At 39.8% G+C, this 25,856-nt stretch overlaps 1 protein-coding gene across 3 annotated transcripts in view; it reads right to left on the reverse strand.

Annotated features, from left to right (window-relative positions):
• Positions 1 to 25,856, reverse strand: part of CHN1 (chimerin 1) — a 206,988-nt gene that overhangs the window by 39,290 nt on the left and 141,842 nt on the right. For all 3 annotated transcript variants that reach the window (XM_040475436.1, XM_040475437.1, XM_040475438.1), the window contains one exon: positions 10,029 to 10,106. In XM_040475436.1, the coding sequence (XP_040331370.1) occupies positions 10,029 to 10,106 (78 nt within the window). The remainder of the gene's footprint in view (positions 1 to 10,028; positions 10,107 to 25,856) is intronic.

Below are 25,856 nucleotides of genomic sequence, written 5' to 3' on the forward strand. Positions count from 1 at the left end.
AAAAAAAATAAAATAAAATAAAAAATAAAAATTAGAGACATAAAATATTACATCTGTGTCCTACTGGATTATAAAATAAACAGAATAGGGGCGCCGGGGTGGCTCAGTCGGTTGGGTGTCCGACTTTGGCTCAGGTCATGATCTCGTGGTTTAAGAGTTTGAGCCCCGTGTCGGGCTCCATGCTGACAGCCTGGAGCCTGCTTTGGATTCTGTGTCTCCCTCTCTCTCTGCCCCTACCCAACTCACGCTCTGTCTCTCTCTTTCAGATATAAATAAACATTAAAAAATTTAAAAATAAAATAAGCAAAATACAAGTAAGACTCAATCCTCAATTAAATTGAAGGGGAGAAGGGAAGTATGATACAAGTTACTGCAAAAAGTTGCCTTTAACATACCAATGTGACTCAGACGTGGGAAAAACTGATCCTTGAAAGTAAGATTATTATGTGGACACAAGAAGCATTAAGAACAGAATTTTGGCAGAGGTGACGTCATCATTATCGTCATTATCATTGTGTGTTCTTCCTATGGGTTTATAGCCTTTTATTGTTATTGCAATGAGAGTCACATGCTGGGCTGATTCTCTGCTTTGAGATAAATTTTAGAGATGCCAATTTTTTTTTAATTGAAAAATAACTGACATACAGTGTTCTTTAGTTTTAGGTATACAACCTAGGGATCCAGTATGTGTATATATTCCAAAATGGCCACCACAATATGTCTAGGTGCCGTCTGCCACTATATAAAATTGTGACGATATTACTTTCTAGATTTCTTATGCTGCACCCTTCGTTCCTTGTCTTATTTATTTTATAACTGGAAAGCCATACCTCTTAACTACCTTTATTTTGTTCATCTCCCCACCCCTCTGCCCTGTAGCAGTCATCAGTTTATTCTCTGTATCTAGGAGTTTCAGTTCCGTTTGTTCATTTGTTTTGACTTATTTTTTTGATGTCTGACCTTATGTGTTACTTTTAGAAAATCTCATTTTTGATGGGTCTCGGACTTAGAGGAAGAAGCTCTGAGGACAGCCCCCATCTCTGGGAAATCTGTTCCTGGCATTTTTCTTTCTGGCTTCCTTCATTCTCTTGACCAAAGGTTTAGTATATTCTGCAGCCCCTTCCTTATTTTTTTTAGCGTGCTGTTTCTTTAGACTTCAGAGCAATATGTTGACTTTTGCACTGGAGGACACACGGAGTAACAAAGCGCCGAATCTTGGGTGCTTTGGTCCTAGGTTTCTTATCTTGTTTAGCGGATTTCTCACAACATACTGGCGGACATCATCTTTTTTAGGGAGACTGACAAGTCTGTCGATTCTGCTAGCTCTTTTGGGCCCCAGGCGACGAGGCACAGTAGTATCCGTGAATCCAGGAATATCTTTCTCTCTCTCTCTCTCTTTTTTTTTTTAACAATGATCAAGCTGAAAACACTGAGGTTGGCATCCACAAGGCAACCCCCAACAGATCGGCACCTTCTTTCCCCAATCCTCCTTGGTTTGTAGCAGGCACGTCCCTTACCCAGCAACAGGCAGACATGGCCATGGATCAAGACACCCTGCTTCATGGGGAAGCCTTCTCATTGCCACCACTGATCTGGACCATGTAACCCTTCCATTGTTCACTCAGAGCATCAGAAGCAACTTCCGTGGCTGTTCGCTTCTCATAAAATGTTTGAAGTTTGCGTTCATCGTCTACTTCAATGAGTTTCTGGCAGCCCGTAACTGGGAAAGAGCTGTTCAGCTTCACCCTAAAGCAGGCTACTGCTGCCGAAGTGCCATGAAAAAGAGCTATTTTGATTTGAGCTTCCACATATAATGAAATCGTATAGTATATGTTTCTCTGCCTTGACGGACTTCCTTTCTGTGACTGATGTAGCACAATAATTAATTCATTAATTAACCTCTAGATCTATCCATGTTGTTGCCAATGGCAAGATTTCTTTTTATGGCTAATGTTTTATTTTACACACACACACACACACACACACACACACACTCTCTCTCTCTCTCCACCCCACATCTTCTTTAGCCATTCATCTACTGATAACACATAACACATTTAGGCTGCCTCTATATCTTTGCTATTGTAAATAATGCTGCAATGAACTTAGGGGGGAATATGTATTTCTGAATTCGTGTTTTAATTTTCTTTGGATAAACACCTAGAAGCAGAAATACTTTATCGGAAGGTAGTTCCGTTTTTAATCTTTTGAGGAAACCCTTACTTTTTCCCCAAAGTGGTCGCAACAATTTACATTGCCACCAACAGTGCATGAGGGTTCGTTTTTCTCCACATGCTCACCAACTCTTGTTATTTTTTCTTACTGATTCTAGCCATTCTGACAGGTGTGAGGTGATACCTCATCTCACTGTGGTTCTGATTCGCAGAGATAGCAAATTTATTAAATCAGTAGGATGGACAAAAACACTGGAAATAGTACAATGTCAGATGTAGTTTGTTGGTGGATCTCACATTAGGATATTAGTTGGGAATATGAATCCGAACTGGTTTTGGGAGGCAGCCAGGCTCTCTCTTAAGATGTTTAAAAGTGACAACCCTACATTTTAATTTCAAGGCTGGCTTGAAGTTCCTTTTTTTAATTGCTTTTTAATTACATTAAAAAAAAAACCAGTGCACTTAGTTCCACCAACAGTCTCCTTGTGAGAAAGACAAACTTCAAATCTCTCTCCAAATTTTAAAGCAGCATAATCAAAAACAGACAATTGGGACCACATCTAATGATAAATCTAATGCACTGCAAAGGAAACAATCAACAAAGTGAAAAGGCAACCTATTGCTGGATCATAAGGTGGTTTTATTTTTATTTTGGGGGGAACCTCCATACTGTTTTTCGTAATGGCTACGCCAATTTACATTCATAAACCATGTACAAGGGTTCTTTCTCCACAGCCTCACCAACACTGGCCATGTTTTGTCTTTTTGATAATAGCCACTCTAACAGATGTGAGCTGACATCTCACTGTGGTTTTGATTTGCATTTCCCTGATGGTTCATGATGTTGAGCATCTTCCACATACCTGTTGGCCATCTGTGTACCTTTTGAGAAATAACTATTCAGGTCCTTTGCCTGTTTTTAACTAGGGCTGCTCTTTGCTATTGAGTTGTAGGAGTTCCTTATATATTTTGGATACTAACCTCTTATCAGGTGTATGGTTTGCAAATATTTTCTCCCATTCCATATGTGCATTTTCACCACGTTAATTATTTCCTTTGTGCAGAAGCTTTGTATGTTTTTTTATTTTTTATTTTTTGGGTAGACAAATTGTGTTTTATTCATTCAATTCATACTATTTAGCAATGAACATGAATACACAACTGACACAACAATATGGGTGAAATCTCATAATGTCCAACAAAAGACACAAGGACGTACACATTGTATGATTCTGTTTACACAAAAGTCAAAAACAGGCAAAACTGATACGTGGTATTAGAAGGGGTACTTTTGAGGGAAGGGAGAAGAAGTGGCCAGGGCAGGAGGATGAACTTCCAGAGAGTCCTGGATGTACTACTGCAGAAGCTTTTTAGTTTAATACAATCCCACTTGTGTATTTTTATTTTTGTTGCCTGTGCTTTCAGTGTCCTATCTGAAAAATCACTGCCCACACCAATGTCAAGAAGCTTCTCTCCTACATTTTCTACTAGTAGTAGTTTTATGGTTTCAGGTCTTATATTTAAGTCTTTAATCCATTTTGAGTTGACTGTTGTATATGGTGTGAAATAAGGGACCAACTATTTATTTTTGCATATAGACATCCAGTTTTCCAGCATCATTTATTGAAGAGACTATCCTATCCTTATTTAGTGTGCCTGGCACCCTTGTTGAAGATAAGTTGCCTGAAGACACATGGATTTATTTCTGGGCTTTCTGCTCTATTTCATTGGTCTGTATGTCTGTTTTTATGCCAGTACCATACTGTTTGATTACTGTAGCTTTGTAATATATTTTGAAATCAGAAAATACTGATGCCTCAAGCTTTCTTCTTGCTCAAGATTGCTTTGGTCTTTTGTGGTTCCATGCGAATCTTAGGATTTTTTCTATTTCTGGAAAGAATGCCATTGGGATTATGACAGGAATTGCATTGGCTCTGAAGATCACTTTGGGTAGTGTGGACATTTTAGCAATATTAATTCTTCCAGTATATAAAAGATTAACATTTTAAATTCCCTAGCCTCATAAAATGGCTATGGAGAAGTATAAGCAACGATGTGCAAAACTTGCGAAACATTTCTTTTTGGATTATTTCGTGGCAGTAAGTAACCTTCCCCATGACCTTTTGCTCTGGCCTTGTACTTAAGGCGTCATAACCAGCTCCTCAGCCAGCATTACAAACTGTAAGAAAGATCCATGGGGCCGAGGCTGAGGAGGTTACAATGCTGGGGGCAATGTAGAAGCCTGGAAATGCATGAGTCTTTGCGGTCCTCCTCACCACCGTTAGGGACAGAAATAAAAAGCAGAGTAGTATGTGTTATTTTTGGCTTCTGTAGCATCTGATAAGTACTATACCAAATAACAACTGAAACCGTGCCTACAGGGATCTTATCAATGGTCTTGTCCAACCTCCCACTTTCCTCCACGACTGCCCTAAGGAGACAGAGCCCTTGCTCTGCACTGAGCTGTTATTTTTATCTTCTCTTGCAAGTGACCCACATTAAGAACTGGGAATTTGTCTGTGTGGATTTACAGATATATGTATTTGTATAACCTAGAAATATGTATATATATATATATATATATATATATATGTATGTATGTGTGTATGTATGTATATAAAATTCACTTCAGTATTCTATTTGGAGGAAAACACTTATTCCTTTAAAATGTCTGTTTGCTCCTCCTGTAGGTATGACATGGAGTGTCTACGATGTTTAACAGTGAGACATTCCAGGCTGCTTTTTACACCAGTCACACTGCATTTAATTTCTTTTATAAGGCTTTTATGACTCAAAACGATATTCAAATTTCTGACCACTTAAAACGTGAACACAGATTCTCCAAATAGAAGACCGCATGATGATATCAGGAGTTTTCCTGCATTTAAACAACTCACACGAATCTGACCGAAAGATCGTAACAATACAGGTCTTAAAATCGTATAAGACGCATTTTTACGTTGAGGTGTCCTGCTGCCTAAGAAGTGATTTCAAAGTAACAGCAATCACCACCACCACCCACCACAACAGTCCCTCCTGTCATACTGTGTGCCCATTTAGTCCTTCAGCAGATGTTTCTGCTAAAGAAATGGGGCTGGCGGTGGTGCGACTGCTGGTGGGGATAATACAACGGTGGCCACAGTCCCTGACTGTACAGCGAAATGTTAATATAACTGGTTTAAAAAACTATCCCTCCACGGGTGCCAGGGTGGCTCTGGTGGAGCATCCGACTCTTGATCTCAGTGCAGGTTGCGATCTCGCAGTTCCAGGGGTGGAGCCCCACGACAGGCTCTGCCCTGACAGTGTGGGGTCTGCTTGGGATTCTTGCTCTCCCTCTCAAAATAAACAAACATCTAAAAAATAGATTCCTTCATATATAGGTTATTTTAATTCTTTTTATTTAAAAAAAAATTTTTTTTTCAACGTTTATTTATTTTTGGGACAGAGAGAGACAGAGCATGAACGGGGGAGGGGCAGAGAGAGAGGGAGACACAGAATCGGAAACAGGCTCCAGGCTCTGAGCCATCCGCCCAGAGCCCGACGCGGGGCTCGAACTCACGGACCGCGAGATCGTGACCTGGCTGAAGTCGGACGCTTAACCGACTGCGCCACCCAGGCACCCCTTAATTCTTTTTAGAAATCAACATATTAAAATTCTGTCCTCATATGGGCCTTAATTATGGGCCTTAGTAAAGCTTTAACAGTGGAAGACAAAGTAATTATATTAATAAATCTAATGATCTCGATATATTTAATCAAGAGAATTTTAAAGATTTTTGCTTTTATTTTTAAGTAATTTCTATATCCACCATGGGGCTCGAACTCACAACTCCGAGATCAAGGGTCACACGCTCCACCGACTGAGCCAGCCAGGTGCCCAAAGAGAATTTCAGAGCTGTAAAAGACCTTCTAGATCATGTAGTTTAACCCCATGTTTCATACTAACTCTATTTTTATTTGCTGGTTCATTTTGCATCTATTCTCAACGGGTATCAAATGAAGACCACAGGGCTTGGACCTGTGTCCTTCAGAGGGAAGGAGAGACCACTTCCAGCAGGAGAGCTGGCCATTTCGATCCTTCAGTTTGTCAAATAGCAGAATGTCTGGTCTGTGTGCCAGGACTGGAGGTCTTCGATCAGTAATTTTATTAAATATTATAAGGTGCATGCTATAGTCTTATTTAATTGTAGTATCAGTTCACATTTCAGGATTCATTGCCTGCATACTATCCCGGCAACATTCAATCCATTGATATGTCACATCTTTCATTTATATGCAGAATGCAAGTTATCTGAGACTCTAAAGTGAACCAGTCACCACTTCAAGACTACCTTGAAAAAAAGGACTAAACTCCTATTTTAAAGTGTCCTCTCACTATAACCCTTAATGTTCTTTTCTTTTAAGTATTTCATTTGCCTAAGTAGCCAGGTGTCTGTGGTTGTTTGCATCCTATGGAAGCTTTATTTTAGAGAGCTATTTGGATTATACCAAACGAAACACCAAATAGTTAAATTTGGAGGGAGGAGGAAGAGGCATACAGAGGATTTCACTGTACTCGTTGGTGCATGAACATGCAACTGCTCTTACATAACATCTAACTCTGCCTGGGAGTAAAGACAGAAGCAAGAGCTTTCTTTAGCCCCACAGTCATGCTAGGGTTCTCAATTGTATCATGACCTCCGTACCTGGGCAAGAAAAAGTCCTGGTATGGATTCAGAAAAAATGCCCACTTAGGGGTCAGTTGTAATAACAAAAACAGGAGCTGCCGTGTACCTCACGCATACCAGAACTTCAATTTTTCCGAAGTAGAAGCAGCAGTGGTTTCAAGAGAAAGCGGTGTGCCCGAGGTCATACAAATGATCAGCTCCTGAGGGTCAGGGCTGGGTCTCAGTTATCACTGTGTCCAGAGAGCCTCAGATGGAGAATGTAAGGATGTAGTCACGGCCGGTGGAGTGCCTGTGTTTTACTTTTAATGTCAGAGAATGTTTTGTTTAGTTTTGAGTTTTGAGTTTGCTCAAGAAATTAACACTTGTTTGTTTCATCTCTCTGTCCCTCTTTCTCGTGTGAGGATAGGGGCAGTTCTTAAAATGAGAGGTTTATCCAGGAAAGGGTTAAAATTATTTTCGTCCTATGTTGACAAGTTATAAAGTAATCAGTTTTAAAGGATGTGGTACATTTATTTTTTAAATGATGACCTCTCTGTGAGAGACAACTATGTTACTTGTGATTGATTCTTCATCAAATCCTTACAAATAACAATAGAAAAAATTTAAAAGGCCATGTTACATAACAGTAAATGGGAAGTCTTCCTGCTTTGTTTCACTTTTTTCTATTTAAAAAAACTCAAAAAAACAAAACACCTGTCTGGAGTTGGGCCCGGTTTTTTTTTTTTTTTTTTTTTTTTTTTGATATCTCACCTCGGTGAGTTTCACCAAAGGGATAAGGCATTCTTGGCTTCACCTTCTGAAATGAGATTTGGCAGCTGGTCAACGCCACAGAGCAATGTTATATAACCAGGCAGTTCAAGAAGCAAAAAAGAAAAGCACATTGAAATGAGGCTTTGGAAAGTGGGCTTGTGGTCAGCAGAATCCACTTTTACCAACACAGAAAATAGTCAATGGCAAGGCGGTGTGAACGACTATCGCCATATGAATGCTCAGAGTTCTTCCCATTATAAATGCCTGAACTGCACAGACTTACATATCACAAGCGGTGACCTTCTAAGTGAACATCTGTGTGGGAGAGAAGTGCTCCTGCCACTGAGTCTGAATTCTTTCAGGGATGTTCTTGGAAGTCAAGTATGACTACCCCTCCCACCTTTCTTTTCTCTTTTTTATAATGCCACCCCACAGAAATATTTTTTAAAGAACAAAGAGTAATTTCAATGGAAAGAATCAAATTGTGAGACTTCTGACCTTATTAGCAACTATAAAAAATATGTAACACAACTTCACCAGTGTGAACTCTTTCCTGAGCATAACTTAAAAAAAAAAAAAAGCCCACTTGATTTTAATTTTTCAGCTCTGGTGAAGGAAGCAGACTTCTTTTTAATGGGCCTTCTCCCCCTCCCCCCCCCCCCCCCCCCCCAACACAGTTTGGGTAACAAGCTAAGGGTCACAACTGGTCCCAGAGCCAGCACTTTCTGGCTGCTCAAAATTTGCTCATTAAAGCCATGTATTAAATTAAAATTGAGAAATTACTGGAAGATAAAAACCAAACAGAGAGAGAATGTGCTTGTTTATGCAAATCCCTGAACAGACTTACTATTTGCTTTTAATCAATGAACTTGACTTAGCACTAAAATGGCTTAATAGGTCAATCTGTTCCTGCTGAACACACCAGAGGGGGCATCTTTGGAGATACATTTTAAAATCTCAGCCATTTCTGAACAGTATGCATAGCTTCTTGCTTAGGAACTTCAATGGCTATTTTTACCTAACGTGCACACAACCTGATATCTGCAAAAGAATTTACTTGGGGTCATGCTCTTCATAAAAACCCTGTAAGACCAGTTTGTCTGTTGTGCAAGAAGCAGCCGAGGCCTACTAACTTGCATGTACTGTTTAGGTTCATAAATGGAAGATATGGTTGAGACTAGATACACATACTGAATGGTCTCAATTTCATTTAAAATCAAAGATACTAGTTGAAAGGTAAGTTCCCTAAGAATCTGTTTAAAGAGGGAGAAGAAAATGCTATTTGGTTTACCCTGAAATAGTAGCATTTATACAACCCAAACATTTTAGAATTTACCCTTTATCCTCAAATGGTCTGAAGATCAAAAGAATCTATTCCTCACTAAAAAAGTAGAGCATATTGGGGGCTTGGTATGTAGCATCCGAGTAAAATGCTACCGTTAAAAATCAGGATGAATTGCAAATCTGAAATGAAATTTTCTACAGAGCCTGGTACCTTCCGAATGAATACATCTGCTGAATAAATGAGTAAATGGAAGATCAGGGTTTCTCAGCCTATCACCTTTTGAAACCGTATACCCTCTTGTATTAAAACGAGTGACATTCTGTCTACACTGGAAACAGAAAACTTCATCGTAAAGTTGTGTAACTACTGTGAAGTTACTGTAGCATTGCTGGTGCGTCCACCCATGGAGTGTCGCTGGCTGTTCTCGTGCACAGCCTCACACTAGGTTTTCCCAGCCAGGCTGCAAACGACTGAAGTTCAAGGCCTTCCATCATGCTACACACGCAGGCAACTTGAATCAACACACATACTGGCTTGACGAAAGAGGACTATAGTTAGTAAAACACATTAACACAATAATTGAAAACACATACAAGGGGAAAGCAAGCAGTACTCAAACAGTAAAGAGAAGCTGCTTGTACGAGCAGTGACAGCCCGATGGTGGCCACCCTCCTCTGCTCGTGGTCAGTGCATTAACAGAGGAGAAAAGACAGAAACCGTGGGAAATGCAGACCATCTGCTCCATCCAGATGCAAAAACACACGCCTCTTACAGCCAAAGCTTTTCACCAGAACCGGACGGAGATCAGATCTAATCCTCTCATGAAATATCCGACAAAGGTAGTTAGACAGATTTGCATCATAAAAATAGTGCCAAAATCATTACTGAATGAGACCTTTTAAATGTCAGTCAAGACTTTACCATTAACAGAATACTAAATCAGCATTAGAGAAAATGGAGTTGGATTTTATTAGCTTTAGTCAGCTATTCCTTAAATAAAATCATGCTTAAAACATCTTCATTCCTTAAATAGTAAGAATATTTTAGTCCAGTCATCCTAGTTTGAAAAAGACATCAAAAGCTATTCCTTTAATATTCAAGTAATGTGCATTTCCTTTCTTCTAAGAAAAGGTTAAAAACAAATAGTCTTACCTTGAAATTGTGAACCTTTTCATATTTTGGAATTTGCTCGTTTTCTTTCAGAGTTGCTCTTCTAACAAGTGATGTCAACTGCGAATAAGCAAAGAGTTTCAGAGGTTGCCAGATTGTCACAGACGACTTTTGAGAACCCAGTTTCATTCCCAAGGCTGCTATCAATAAATCTTGCTGACGGCCCTCTTGTTTTGATTTGTGAACTGCAGCTCTATTAGTTTTCCTACCCGACCAAGACTCTTTGGATGGCATTTTGGAATTCGCAGGAAAGCAATAAAACCTATATTGATCTATGTCTGTCGATGAACTCTATTCAGCTAACAAATGAGCATTCTGCCAGCCAGCACAGAACCCTAATCTACAGAGAGCTGCAGAGAAACATCGCAGAGAGGTGGAGGAGGATGATGAAGCACTTCTTAAAAAGAGGTCGACTAACCAGAAAAATTCTTCTTTCTTCCTTTTTTTTTTTTTAAAGGGCTCTATATTTAAGCTTCTGAAAACTTAAGAGTCTGAACAGAAATAAAGAGTCGATGCTAACATACAAAGCATTCAGCATCTCTCTGTCCCTTTTTAAAAGCCATGCAATTTTGACAAATGATACATTTCTAAAAGCTTTCTTCTCTATTCACTATATTACTGTCCATTCTGAATGAAAGATGCCTACATACTGCCTGTAGTCAGCTTCTAGCAACAGACACCCTGTGAAGCCCCTAGCAGGGAGGGTGGGGAGGGAAGGGATTTGACAAGGAAGGCTGGATTAGACTGGTCACCGTAAGAAAGGAGATAACCAATGAAAATCAAGCAACAGTATTTAAGTGTTGTATTCCTCAACTCTGTCTCTTTTCCTTCCTCCTCTCATGTAAGATTTCTTGCTGGCTCAAGGCAGGAAAAAAAAATCAGTGGGAAGACAATGAGCAATGAATGAGTCATGCATTATTAACATATGGAATATTTCGTTTACCTATTAAAAGCAAAGGATGATTAACATACAGCACCAGAAGAATTTACCATCACTGCCTGGTAAATTTTGAAAGGTTAATCTATATCCTCCTTTGTGCTTATGGACTGAAGTTAGTTAATAAAAACCCAATTTTATTTAAGATGAGCAAAAGCTGGTATTCTGATGAAAAAGAAAAGGAGTTTAACTAGGTAGCATATTATTTTCATGCAGAACAAGGAGCGTTCATATAACACTGCTACCACACCCTGGAGTGGTCAGTTTAGTCTCCCTGCAAGGAGGAGTTTTGTTGTGAATCTGTACTTAAATGGATCCAATCTTTAATTACTAGTCTCAACATTCTTAATTCAAACAGCCTGAGGCCAGATCATCGTGGGAGACAGCTGGGAATAATTTCTCATGTACACAGGTCCCAGATGTAACTGTGCTTATAGGACCCATGGATACTTGTTTGCTGATATAAAAAGGTGGGAGGGGTGCTGGGTAAGAGACTCAAACCCAGCTCCATTTAAGAGAAGTACCTATACTTTTTTTGCAAAACTGATATAAGAAGCTCACATTTTCCCATATTGGTTCCCTAAACATCTCCCATCTGTTTCCTCAGGTTACAGTAATTAAGTTGAATCCATTATGATTCTAATTGTTACACTGCATTTAAAGAATCAAAACCCGTATTTAAATGAATTCAGTCCGTTTGCTTAGCACAGACTGTTTATCTCAGATTTCATAAGCGATAGAGGGTAGAAGCCCGATGTGGATTCTAGTTTAATTAGGGCATGAAGTTGTCCTTAAACCATGCTGAAGATTAGAAATATTGAATGATTTTCTGAACATCCCCAAATATTTTTTTATTTACTTGAGTCTATAGTACCTTCTTTAAAAATGTCTTAACTCTTGGGGCACCTGGGTGGGTCAGTCAAACATCCGACTCTTGATTTTGGCTCAGGTTATGATCACACAGTTTGTGAGATTGAGCCCCACGACAGTCTCCATGCGCTAACAGCATGGAGCCTGCTTGGGATTCTCTCTCTCCCCCTCTCTCTCTGCCTCTCCCTTGCTTGTGCTCTTAAATACATACATACATACATACATACACACATTCATATTTTTAAAATGTCTTAATCTTAAAAAAAAAATTCTAGGGCATCTGCCCGGCTCAGTTGGAAGAGCATGCGATTCTTGTTCTCCGGGCTGTGAATTTGAGCCCCATGTTAGGTGCAGAGATTACTAAAAAAATATATACTTAAGAAAAAAAAAAGTTAAAAAAATTTTTTCTAAGTGAATAAAAGGCAGAAGTTAATATTTATACCTATAGATGTTTCATTTCCACAAATTTATATCCTTATGTGATTAATAGAAGACAAAAAAAAAAAATGCCGTTCCAAGAGAAAATACAATGTAAAGAACTTTCCTTGCCTAACCTAAATTACTTTTCAGCTTAGACCTAGTTTGTCATGTGATGACTAAAAATATAAACGCCAGCCAACTCTTTAATCATGTACAATGCAAGGTGAAGTTTATCTGATTCTCAGTAGACCCCAGAAAAACAGATTTCAAGGGCAAATTGAACACCAATTTTTTTTTTCTCTACAGTGTTTAACACTTCATGTTTACATTACTAAGTTAAAGAAAACAATCGCCCACGTACCCAAAGTAGTTTGTTTTTTTTTTTAATTTTCCTGAGTATTTCTGATCAAGGTTCTTTATTGTAGACCATCCCCAGTCCTTCAGCTGTGGTAACCAGAGTTCAATCAAAGCATAAAAAGACTAATGGTAGAGAAAATTCTTGGCTGGGCAAGAGTGAACATTTGTCATTGTTCACTTAGACCGAGTGAACATTTGACTTTGCACAGTCACACTGTTCTTCCCGAATAACTTTTGTGCCTCATTGGGACACACTGGGTTAACTGCAATTTGTGCAGCTACCTGGGGCAATAAGGAGATAGAAAACAACAGCTCAGGAAGAAGTTCTTAGCTACCCTCAAAGGGCTAGGGGTTTGGTCACTACTTGCCATAATGCAATTTCTGCATTAATTTTGCTGAACGAGCTCTCAAGTCATTAAGAACTGCTAATTCTAAAATTTAGAACTGGGGCGCCTGGGTGGCGCGGTCGGTTAAGCGTCCGACTTCAGCCAGGTCACGATCTCGCGGTCCGTGAGTTCGAGCCCCGCGTCGGGCTCTGGGCTGATGGCTCGGAGCCTGGAGCCTGTTTCCGATTCTGTGTCTCCCTCTCTCTCTCTGCCCCTCCCCAGTTCATGCTCTGTCTCTCTCTGTCCCCAAAAAAATAAATAAACGTTGAAAAAAAATTAAAAAAAAAAATAAAATAAAATTTAGAACTAATATCAATGCTCTGATGTCCCAAATATACACCAGTCATTCTTATATTTGGTCACATTTAGATACTAGAGCATTTGTTAATTATGGTTGTCTTTTATTAAGTATCCATGTTCCAGGCACCTATCTAAGCTAAGCACTTTACATACAGAAGCCCATTAAATCCACTGAAAGATTCCTATGAGGCACATATTATCCCCACTTTACAGCTGAAAGAACTGAGGCCTCCAGCAGTTGGTAGAAAGGAGTCGGGCTCTTAAGCATTATGTATATCCATCCAAGCAAATGAGAAAATGAGAGGAAATTTTAAAGTCTGGGTAGTTGTTTTCCTCACAGATTCTCTTCAAGGTGGTTCCTCCAGTTATTTTCTCCTTTTGACTTTAAAGAGTGGCAATACATGGTAAGGCAGAGTAAGCAATGAGTAACAACGGATGGTAAGAAAAAGTAAAAGGTAAGATCCCTAGATCTCAAGTTCAGTGCTCAGTGCATACAACAGGCAACGCAACCTGCAAGGCTCCGTCCACACACACCCTCCTTCACTGAACCTGTGATGATCACCAATTAGATGTGATTTTACCCCTCCGTGCGCCTCAGGGGCCTTCACTTGTTCATTAATTATGAGATGTACCACATTCTACCTCCTATCACAGTTCCCGTGAAGCTACTCACATAGATTGGGTCTTCTACATCTTTGTATAAACCCTGAATTTAGCATAGTAGTGTGCACAAATAAAGGTCCATTAAATACTTGGTTAAAAAAGCAAAACCAAATGAAGGGAGCCATTCTTATTGGCAGCCGGTACATTAGGGGGAAAAAAAGATAGGATTTGAAATCAGAAACACTATAGTTTAAATCCTGACCTTGGGGGGTGCCTGGGTGGCACAGTCGGTTAAGCGTCCGACTTCAGCCAGGTCACGATCTCGCGGTCCGGGAGTTTGAGCCCAGCGTCAGGCTCTGGGCTGATGGCTCAGAGCCTGGAGCCTGTTTCCGATTCTGTGTCTCCCTCTCTCTCTGCCCCTCCCCCGTTCATGCTCTGTCTCTCTCTGTCCCAAAAATAAATAAATGTTGAAAAAAAAAAAATAAATCCTGACCTTGGGAGATCTGCCTAGTGCCTTGGTTACCTCATTTACATACATACACTGGGCAGTTTACGAGAGATGACATAAAAGAGGAAAAGACTTTCTGCAGATAGTTAGAACTCACTAAATGACGGTATTATAGGGGTGCCGGGCCAAATATGAGCTGCAGGTTATGCTGTGGAGTATAAGACATAGGTTCTCGTCCTCGAGGAGTTGGTAGATTAATCTGCTTTTGGTTTATACCTTATAGACATGCTTGGAAACTCCTGACCTTCTCTATGGATTATGTTCTTTACCAAATCTCCCAAATTCTAGTCCTAATCCTTTTTTTTTTTTTTTTTGAGAGAGAGAGAGAGAATATGAGAGAATCTCAAGCAGGCTCTACCCCTAGCATGAAGCCTGACGCAGGGCTCAATCCCATGACCCTGGGATAATGGCTGAAATCAAGAGTTGGACACTTAACCAGCTCAGCCACCCAGGCACCCCCAATCCTATCTTTTAAAAGGGATCTGATAACATGCATATTAGCTGAGGGAGCGGGAATGGGGGGAAGCAGGGTGGAAAGTGTAAAAGATTATGAGCATTTGGTTAAGAAGTGAGGAGCACTGTTTCATATTTCATATTGTCCTATTTATTCACAACAATCCCAGGAGTATGTTGTATAATGAATATTTTATAGATAAGGAAACGCTCACGGTCATAGTCAAGAAGTCAAAACTTTATTATGTGAATCCCTATGTTCAGTCTCCAAAGTCTGGAAGCTCTTTCTGCTAGCTTATAATGAGAATGGGAGATAAATCCTAGGTGTTGGGGATACAGCCCCCTCACATTCTGGTTCGGTAAAGTGGCTCAGCTGGGTGGGGATCTAAACTGGCAGGGCACATCTCCCACAAGATCATTCTTGCTGGAAACATCAGCAGCTTTTCATTTTGACTGCGACTCTTTGGCCTGCCTTAGACCTAACTCTGGCCATCCTTGATACGGATACCACTTTTGTACATTCACCTGAATGAGGGAGACTAACCTGGAAAAAGAAACCGAGAACAGGCAGATTCCACAACCCTCTCTGTTTCCACCTCTGTCCATACCATCTGTAATATGGAGAAGTGGACTACAAAAGTGGCGTGTGTGTAGTGGGAGACAGTTGTGTGAGGAATAAGAAACAGAAGTGGGAAACAGGTGACCTTGGAAGGGAACACATTTGCTGTTTTTCAGAGAAATTTCCACCACTCACCCATCACACTGTTGTTTGTCTAGTAGTAACACTGAATTTATGCTAAACTAGTCTCTCATTTCCACCAAGTGTAGTACAACAGGATCAGGGGATCAGAGCCAGACAAATGTGCTGATCTTAACCCTGTCATTTACTGGCTGTGGCCTATCTTGGTCACATTACTGATTTCTTTCAGTCTTTGTTTCCTTATGTGTAAAACTGACTAAAAATACTTCCGGAATTATGTGAAATAATATATGGGAAGCATTTTGCATTATTCCTGGCACAGACAGTGATCAATAAATAGAAGTTTCCCTCCTTTCTTTGTATCTAGGGACTTTTATCTCCAAGATCGGGGTTAGGCTACTGGGACTCTGAGACACACAAAAGGGCCAAGGCCACTGGCCTAAGCAATGTGAACTTCAGGTCAAATTGTAACGAGATGCTTTAAGGACACATCATAGGCATCACCGTTCTGCAATCCTTACACCTTATCCTGTCTTGGCAATCTCAACCCCCGGGCTCAAACTCTGAGTAATCTCTGTTCTCTCCGCCTTCCCACCTCAAAACCTGCTTACAGGGAAGAGACTTATCAACTTATTCACACCAAGGTACAAATGACAGATTATACTTCTTTTTCCACAAACACCTGGTTTTTAATATGGGACCCACACTTATGCCAAAGGAATAAATCTGTAATTACTGAACGTCAGAACTCACTAAGAGTGTTCTCTAGCAAACCGGAAGGACCTCACACAGACAGCCACCTCCTCTGTAACATCACTATGATACCACAGACCCATGAACACAACGTTCTAGTTAACTAAGTCAGCATTCCATCAGAAAAGCACCATAAAGAAATGGTCTAGCTGGCATGGCCCAGAAGCTTGGAAAGGTGAGGAGGAACTGGATTAACTATTTGGTAATCCTGGTTCAGGTTTAGCAAGATTCTGCAAGTTCTACACAATGGTAACATTCAGATACTAAAAGCACAGCTTTGGATCTTGGGGTCCACAATGGTAACATAGGAAGACCCTGAATGCACCTCATCCACGGACACGCCACATCTACACTTATTTATAGAGTAATTCCTCCTGAAGGACTGCGGACTGACCGAACAGCTTCAGCACAACAAAAGACCACATGAGAAGAGCAAGAAAGACAGACAGACAGTGACGATGGAAACTGCTACCTCTGTAACTGTGTATTGCAGTGGGAAGGGACAGCACCAGGGACTGTGAGCAGGCTGGGGTTTAAATACAACTAAAATAGCCCCAGGACTCAACTAAATGGCCGGGGAGCAGACAGAACCCTCTGAGTGGAAGGGGCTGGTGAGAGCGCCCACAGTTTACATTCCCCCTCCACCTCGTAGCACAGACAGGAGAGTAGCTGACCTGCCATCTCAGCGATGGGACCGGGCCTGTCTCACACCAGCCCAAGCTGTGCCATCAAGGTCCAGCAGGGTGTACCCCAGGCCACCCCTGGTCAGCGTTCACTACAGCTGTAGCTGTCTTACCAAGGTGACACAAGCAGAGAGCACCCTGGAGCACACCAGGCCTGCACCACTTCAGCTCCAGATGACCTGTTAGAGCAACGCCAGCGGAGAGTGCTCGGGCACCTCCTGGCTCCCGCCTCCATTGGCTTCAACTGCCCTGCCAGGGTGCCCTCTGTGCTGGGCACCCCAGGACACCCCAGGCTGCACCTACTTCAGCTTAGCTGTCCTGCCAGGCTGCCCTTCGCACAGTGAGCCCCAGGACAGTCCTGGCCTACGCTCACTTCGGCGTTAGGTGTCTTGCCACGGCATCCTCTGTGCAGAGAGCCCCAGGACCTCCTGGCTTACACCTACCTCAGCTTCAGCTGTCCTATCGGGCGCCCTCTGTGCTGACAGCTCTGGGGCTGCCGCAGCCCACGCCCTCTTCGGTTCCAGCCATCCCACCGGGGAAGCCCCAGCATGAAGTATCCCAGGACCTCCAACCCATGGCAATCACAGCTCTAGCCAGCCAGCCAGTCACCAGGCACACACAGTATACACAGGGGGTGACCACACACAAGACCATTCCTGTGAGTTTAGAAATAGTTGTGCTGCCTAATTCATGGAAACAAAAGAAGCCCAGCAAAATGAGAAGACAGAGGAAGATGCTCGGAATGAAAGAACAAGATAAAATATTAGAAAAAGAACTAAATGAAACAGAGATAAGCAAATATGCCTGATAAAAAGTTTAAGTAATGATCATAAAGATGCCCATGGATCAGAGAGAAGGGCAGAAGAACTCAGTGAGAACTTCAACAAGAGAAAGAAAATATTAAAAAGAGCCAATCAGAGTTGAAGAATACAACAACTAAAATGAAAAATACACTAGAGGGAATCACCAGTAGGTTAGCAGATGAAGAACAGATCAGCAATGTGGAATACTGGATAATGGAAAGCACGCAAGCTGAATAGTAAAAAGAAAAAAAGAATTAAAAAAAACGAGGATACGTTAAGGGGGTCTCTTAGACAACATCAACTGAACAAACATTCACATTACAGAGATCCCAGAAGGAAAAGAGAGAGAGAAAGGAGGAGAAAACTTACTTGAAGAAATGATAACTGGAAACTTCCCTAACCTGGGGAAGGAAACAGACATCCAGGTTCAAGAAACAAAGAGAATTCCAAACAAGATGAACCCAAGGATGTCCACACCATGACAAATAATACTTTAAATGTTAAAGATTAAAGATAAAGAGAGAATTTTAAAAGCAGTAAGAGAGAAGGAAACAGTTACATATAGGAGAACCCCACAAAGCTATCAGATGGTTTTTCAGGAGAAACTGTGCAGGCCAGAAGGGAGTGGCATGATACATACAAAGAACCGAAAGAAAAAGCCTACAACCAAGAATATTCTACCCAGCAAGGTTATCATTCACAACAGAAGGAGAGAGACTCAGTTTCCCAACACAAACAAAAGTTAAAGGAGTTCATCACCACTAAACTGGCCTTGTAAGAAATGTTCAGGGAACTTCTTAAAGTGGAAGAGAAAAGGAAATAATTAGAAAAAACTTATAAATGAGAAGATGTAAAATAGGGATATATATACATAAAATGTGGCAGAGAGAATATAATAGAAGTTTTTATGTGTTTAGTTTAAACTTAAAGTGACTATCAACTTAATATAAACTAACATATACTGAGGATGTTAACTACGAACCTTACGGTAACCACAAACCCAAAACCTATAATAGCTACACAAAAAATAGAAAGAAAGGTAAGATTAATAGTAAAGACAGGCATCAATCAAAAGGAAAGAGAGCAAGAAGAAAGGAGCAAGAAGAGCTACAAAAACAACCAGAAAGCAATGAATAAGAGGGCAATATATATTTAGCTATTAATAATTACTTTAAATGTAAATGGTCTAAATGTTGCAATTAAAAGACATAGGGAGGGGATGCCTGGGTGGCTCAGCCAGTTAAACGTCTGACTTCAGCTCAGGTCATGATCTTGCGGTTCGTGAATTCGAGCCCCGTGTCAGATTCTGTGCTGACAGCTCAGAGCCTAGAACCTGCTTCAGATTCTGTGTCTCCCTCGCTCTCTGCCCCTCCTCACTTACACTCTGTCTCTCTCAAAAATGAACATTTAAAAAATTAAAAAAAAAAAAAAAAGACACAGGGTGGTGAAATGGATAAAAACAAGACTCATCTACAGGCTGCCTATAAGAGACTCACTTCAGTCCCAAACACACATACAGACTGAAAAGTGAAAGGAAGGAAAAAGATATATCGTGCAAATGAAAGTGAAAAAATAAAGCTGAGGTAGCAAAACTCAGACAAAGGAGACTTTATAAAATAAAGACTGTAACAAGACAAAGAAGGGCATGAAATAATGATAAAGAGGTCAGTCCAACAAGAGGATATAACAATTGTAAACATCTATGCACCCAACATTGAAGCACCTAAATACATAAAGCAAATAGTAACAGACATAAAGGGAGAAATTGAGAGTAGTACAATAATAGTACAGGACTTTAACATCCCAGTTACCTCAATGGAAAGATCATCCAGGCATAAAATCAATAAGGAAACAGCATCTTTGAATAACACATTAGACCAGATAGACTTAACAGATATAGAAAGACCATTCCATCCCAAAACAATAGAATAACATTCTTTTCAAGTGCACATGGAACATTCTCCAAGATAGATCATATGTCAGGCTGAAAAACAAGTCTCAATAAATTTAAGAAGGCTGAAGTCATATCATGCATCTTTTCTGACCATAAAGCTGTGAAACTAGAAATCACAAGTAAAAAAACTAGAAAAAACTCACAAACATGTAGAAGCTAAACAACATGTTACTCAAAGACCAACAGGTCAATGAAGAAATACAAAATACATGGAAACAAATGAAAATAAAACACAATGGTCCAAAATCTTTGGGACACAGGGAAAGCAGTTCAAAGAGGGAAATTTATACTATTACAGGCCTACCTTATGAAACAAGAAAAAGCTCCAATAAAAAAAAATCTAATCTTATACCTAAAGGAAGTAGAAAAAGAAAGAACAAAGTCCACAGTTAGTAGAAGGAAGGCAATAATGAGGATCAGAGCAGAAATAAATAGAGCCCAAAATGCAATAGAAAAGATCAAAAAAATAAAGAGCTAGTTCTTTGAAAAGAAACAAAAATGATAAACCTTTAGGCATCAAAAATAAGAAGGAGAAGACACAAATAAGTAAAATCAGAAATGAAAGAGGAAAAGTAACAAAGAACATCACAGAAATACAAAGGATTCTAAGAGGATACTATGAAAAATTATATGCCAACCAATTGGACAACCTAGAAGAAATGGATAAATTCCTAGAAACATACAAACAAAAGTGATCATGAAGAAATAGAAAATCTGAACATACCAATTACTAGTAATGAAAGAGAACTGGTAGTTAAAAAAAACTCCCAACAAACAAAAGTCCAGGATCAGATGGAGTCACAGGTAAATTCTACCAAATAAAGAAGAATTAATATCTATTCTCCATAAACTATTCCAAAAAATAGAAGAGAAAGTTTCCAAATACGTTCTATGAGGTCAGCATTACTCTGATTTCAAAGCCAGACAAGAGCACCACACACACACACACAAATTATAGGCCAATATCCCCAACATAAAACATCCCTGAACATGAAAGCAAAAGTCCTCAACAAAGTATTAGCAAACCACATTATACAATACATTAAAAGGATCAGTCACCACAATCAATTGGGATTTATTCTAGGGATGCAAGGATGGTTATATATTCACAAATCAATCAGCATGATACTCCATGTTAACAAAATGAAGGATAAAAATATGATCATCTCAACAGATGCATTTGACAGAGTATAATATCTATTCATGATAAAAACCCTGAACAAAATCGGTTTAGAAGGAACATACCTCTAAACACAATGAAGGATATAAAAAACTCACAGCTAAGATTATACTCAGTGGTGAAAAACTGAGGTCTCCTAAGATCAAGAACAAGACACGGATATCCACTCTCACCCCTTTTATTCAATACTGTAGTGGACGTCCTAGCCACAGCAGACAAAGAAAAGAAATAAAAGGCGTCTAAATTGATAAGGACGAAGTTAAACTGTTACTATTTGCAGATGACATGATACTATACATAGAAAACCCTAAAGACTCCACCGAAAAGCTATCAGAAGTAATAAACGAATTCAGTAAAGTCACATGATACAAAATCAATATACAGAAATCAGTTGTGTTTCCACATACTAACAACAAAATATCAGAAAGAGAAATTAAGAAAACAATTCCACTTACAGTCGTACCAAAAAAAAATAATTAGGAATAAACCAAGGAGGTGAAAGATCTACACTCTGAAAACTATAAAACGCTGATGAAAGAAACTGAGGACGATACAAACAAATGGAACAATATTCCATGCTCCTGAATTGGAAGAATTAATATTGTTAAAATATCCATATTCCCAAAGCAATCTGCAGATTCACTTCAATCCCTATAAAATAACAACAGCATTCTTCACAGGACTAGAACAAATAATCCTAAAATTTGTATGGAACCATAAATGACCCCAAATAGCCAGAGCAATCTTGTGAAGGAAAAACACTGGAGGTATCACAGTCCTAGATTTCAAGGTATGCTACAAATCTGTAGTAATCAAAAGAGTACAGGACTGGCACAAAAACAGACACACAAATCAATGGAACAGAATGGAGAGCCCAGAAATAAACCCATGCTTAAATTGTCCATTAATCTATGACAAAGGAGACAAGAATATACACTGGGGCAAAGACAGTCTCTTCAACAAATGGTGCTGGGAAAACCGGACAGCTACATGTAAAAGAATGAAACTGGACCCCTTTCTCACATCACACACAAAAATAAACTCAAAATGGATTAAAGATCTAAATATGAGATCTGGGGGGCATCTCAGTGGCTCAGTCAGTTAAGTGCCTGACTCTTGCTTTTGGCTCCGGTCATGATCTCATGGTTCATGGGTTTGAGCCCCATGTCCAATGCTATACTGGCAGCACGGAGCCTGCTTGGGATTCTCTCTCTCTCTCTGCTTCTCCCCAGTTCACATGCGTGCACACGCGTGCTCTCTCTCTCTCTCAAAATAAATAAATAAACATTTAAATGTGAAGTCTGAAACCACAAAACTCCTAAAAGAAAACATAGGCAATAATCTCTATGACATCCGCCTTAGCAACATTCTTCTAGAAATGTCTCCACAGACAAGGTAAACAAAAGCAAAAACAAACTACTGGGACTGTACCAAAATAAAAACCTTTTGCACAGCAAAGGAAACCATTAACAAAATAAAAAGGCAACCTACTGAATGGGAGAAGATATTTGCAATTGACATTTCTGATGGGTTAGTATCTAAAATATATAAAGAATGGATACAACTCAACAGCCAAAAGCCAAATAATCTGATTAAAAATGGGCAGAGGACCTAAATAGACATTTTTGCAAAGAAGATAGACAGATGGCCAACAGACACATGAAAAGATGTTCAATATCACTAAATCATTAGGGAAATGCAAATCAAAACCACAATGAGATATCACCTTGCACCTGTCAGAATGACTAGAATCAAAAAGACAAGAAATAACAAATGTTGGTGAGAATGTGGAGGAAAAGGAATCTTCATGCTCTCTTGGTGGGAATGTAAATTGGTGCAGCTACCCTGAAAAACAGTATGGAAGTTCCTCAAAAAATTAAAAATATAAATACCATATGATCCAGAAATTCCACTACTGGGTATTTATCCCCAAAGATGAAAACATCTAATTTGAAAAGATACATGCACCCCTATGTTTACTGTAGCATTATTTACAATACCCAAGCTGTGGAAGCAACCCAAATGTCATACATAGATGAATGGACAAAGAAGATGTCACACACACACACACACACACACACACACACACACACACTGAAGTACTACTCAGCCATAAAAAAGAATGAGACCTTGCCATTTGCAACAACATGGATGGATCTACAAGGTATTAGGTAAAATGAGTCAGGTAAAATGATTTCAATGACATGTAGAATCTAAAAAACAAAACAAAACAAACAAAAGCAGAAATAGACCATAAATACAGAGAACTGATAGATGCTAGAAAGGGAGGGGATGGGCAAAGTGTGTGAAGGGGAGTAGGAGATACAGGCATCCAGTTATGGAATGACTAAGTCACAGGACAGCATGTCAATGGTGTTGTAATACAGTTGTATGGTGACAGATGGTAGCTACACTTGTGTCGAGTACAGCATGACGTATAGCGCTGTAGAATCACTATGTTGTATACGTGAAACTACTGTCACACTGTAACTATACTTCAGTAAAAAGCAGAACAAAAGCAGCTTTCCTAAAACTTCCAATATCAAGTTATATTGGAAGAAGATTTGTGGATCCAAGCAAAGCTCACCCTAGATAAACAGATTATTCATACCTTTCCCCTGAATTATAATTTATAATCTAAGTTCTCTCCATTAGAGACAAGAATGGAATATATTCCGAGGTGCTTGGCAATAATATGTCACCTTACATTTACTAACTGACAACTGCATGGCTCTACAGTAGGAAATGGTTTACATGGATGATGTAGTTGTTAAAACATTCAATAAGGTAGGGGCACCTAGGTGGCTCAGTCAGTAGAGCGTCTGACTCTTGATTTCTGCTCAGGTCATGATCTCGGAGTCATGAGATAGAGCCCCATGTCGGGCTCCACGCTGGGTGTGGAACCTTTTTAAGATTCTCTCTCTCTGCCCCTCCCCTGCACACACATGCTCTCTCTCCCAAAATAAACAAACATTAAAAAAACAATCAACAAGCTACATATTATAATTCTTACTTTGCAGATGATGGAACAAAAGCTTTGAGAGGTTAAGTACCTTGCCCAAGGTCACTCAAAATGTGGCGGCAACAGGATCTGAACCAGGTCTATATGACTTCAAATTCTGTGTCTTTCCTCTAGAATGTCTTGCTTCCCATATCATCTATTGTTAACATGCAATTCTGAAAGGCTATCATTGGAATAAATTTCTACATCATTTAAATTCTAGTACCCTTCAGATCACTAGCCATTTTAGTACTGCTTATATTTGAATTTATAGTAGCTACCATATTCATCACTTAATCAAAATTTTCAAATGCATTTTAGGTCGGGCAGTAACAACATCTTTACGGAATTCTATAAATTCCTTAAGTTACATTGGGATAAATAACATTTTATGTTGCACGGGAAACTCTTACATTCTTCTAAGGCTGTACATTTTTATGCATCAGTCATGTCATAATTCCTAACTCGGTCTTCATTATATAGCTTTTCTAGCGTTAACATAATATCCAGCTAAACCGATAATGAAGCACATCAATGCATTCATCTCAGTGTCTAACAAATTTAAATCACACTATACTAACACCGACACCACCAAACTCTGTACACTCTAACAGGTTCCCTGACTGACTCATATGCAGTAATTTTAAACGTAAGGCATTTGAAAACATAATGCAAACAAAAAAAGGACAGCCTTGCATTCCTTAGAAACAACAGAAATGATCAAATTTTCCAGGCACCAGTTCTGAGGGAGTGTTTTGCACTCTGCACGAAGAGCACCAGGCCCTGAGAGGGGGTGGAGTGCTGCACAGCCTGGTTTCCAAGCCTGGCTCTGACTGTTACCAGCCAACTCACTGAACTTTTCTAAGCCTTCAACTAAACGAACTCCATGGCATTCTCTATATTTGTAATGGAAAGCCAAGGAAAAATGAAGGTTCGTACTCCTTCAGAACACAGGGATATGAAGACTTGGTTGTGTCGATTGGGAAAGACCAGGTGGGCCATCTCCAGTGAGTCCCCACAAGGCAGCCCTGGCTAATTTGGTACAGGCTTTTGTCTGGTACCTAGTCTTGTAGGCTCAGAAACTCAAGGTGATCATATATATTTCTCGAGAGTGACATTATAATACCAAGTTCATAAAACTGATGGATAAAAGCAGACTGACAACAGTCTATAGTAAGTATGAGATATAATGATAATAGAGTAGGTGATCAACATTCTCTTTTCTGGTAACATACCTATACTAGAAACGAAACATAATTAGGATGCTGATGAGAAAGAAACCAGAACAAGTGGAGTGGGTTAGGTGAACGGAGTACTGAATGCAGAGTTAAGCCATTTGTTGAATCCTCTACAATTAAGATGGCCCTGCTAATTGACAAGAACATTAAATGTCTAGTTAGTGGGGGCCCCCTCATTTCAAACCAGTGCTTAGATGGACCTGAGCAACTTCCACCTCTTTGAGTCTTTTTCCAGGTGTCTGTCTGTCTATCTCTCTCTTTCAGAGGGAAGAAAAGCGAGTGAGCTAGTGAGCAGAGGGAGAGACAGACAGAATCTTAAGCAGGCTCTATGCTCAGTGCTGAGCCAGATGTAGGGCTCAATCTCACAACCCTGGGATCATGACCTGAGGTGAAATCAAGAGTCAGATGCTCAGCCAACTGAGCCAGGTGTCTCTTTTTGAAGGTTTTGCATATTTCTGTTCAGATATAAATGGTGATTTTAAAGTCACTTCCTAAGACACAGTCTTATTTTTTCATTTACAAGTTCTTTTTATTTTATTTTATTTTTTTTTTCAACGTTTATTTATTTTTGGGACAGAGAGAGACAGAGCATGAACGGGGGAGGGGCAGAGAGAGAGGGAGACACAGAATCGGAAACAGGCTCCAGGCTCTGAGCCATCAGCCA

This window comes from Herpailurus yagouaroundi, unplaced genomic scaffold (assembly GCF_014898765.1).
Source record: "Herpailurus yagouaroundi ecotype Mexico unplaced genomic scaffold, PumYag 140, whole genome shotgun sequence".
Lineage (NCBI taxonomy): Eukaryota > Metazoa > Chordata > Mammalia > Carnivora > Felidae > Herpailurus > Herpailurus yagouaroundi.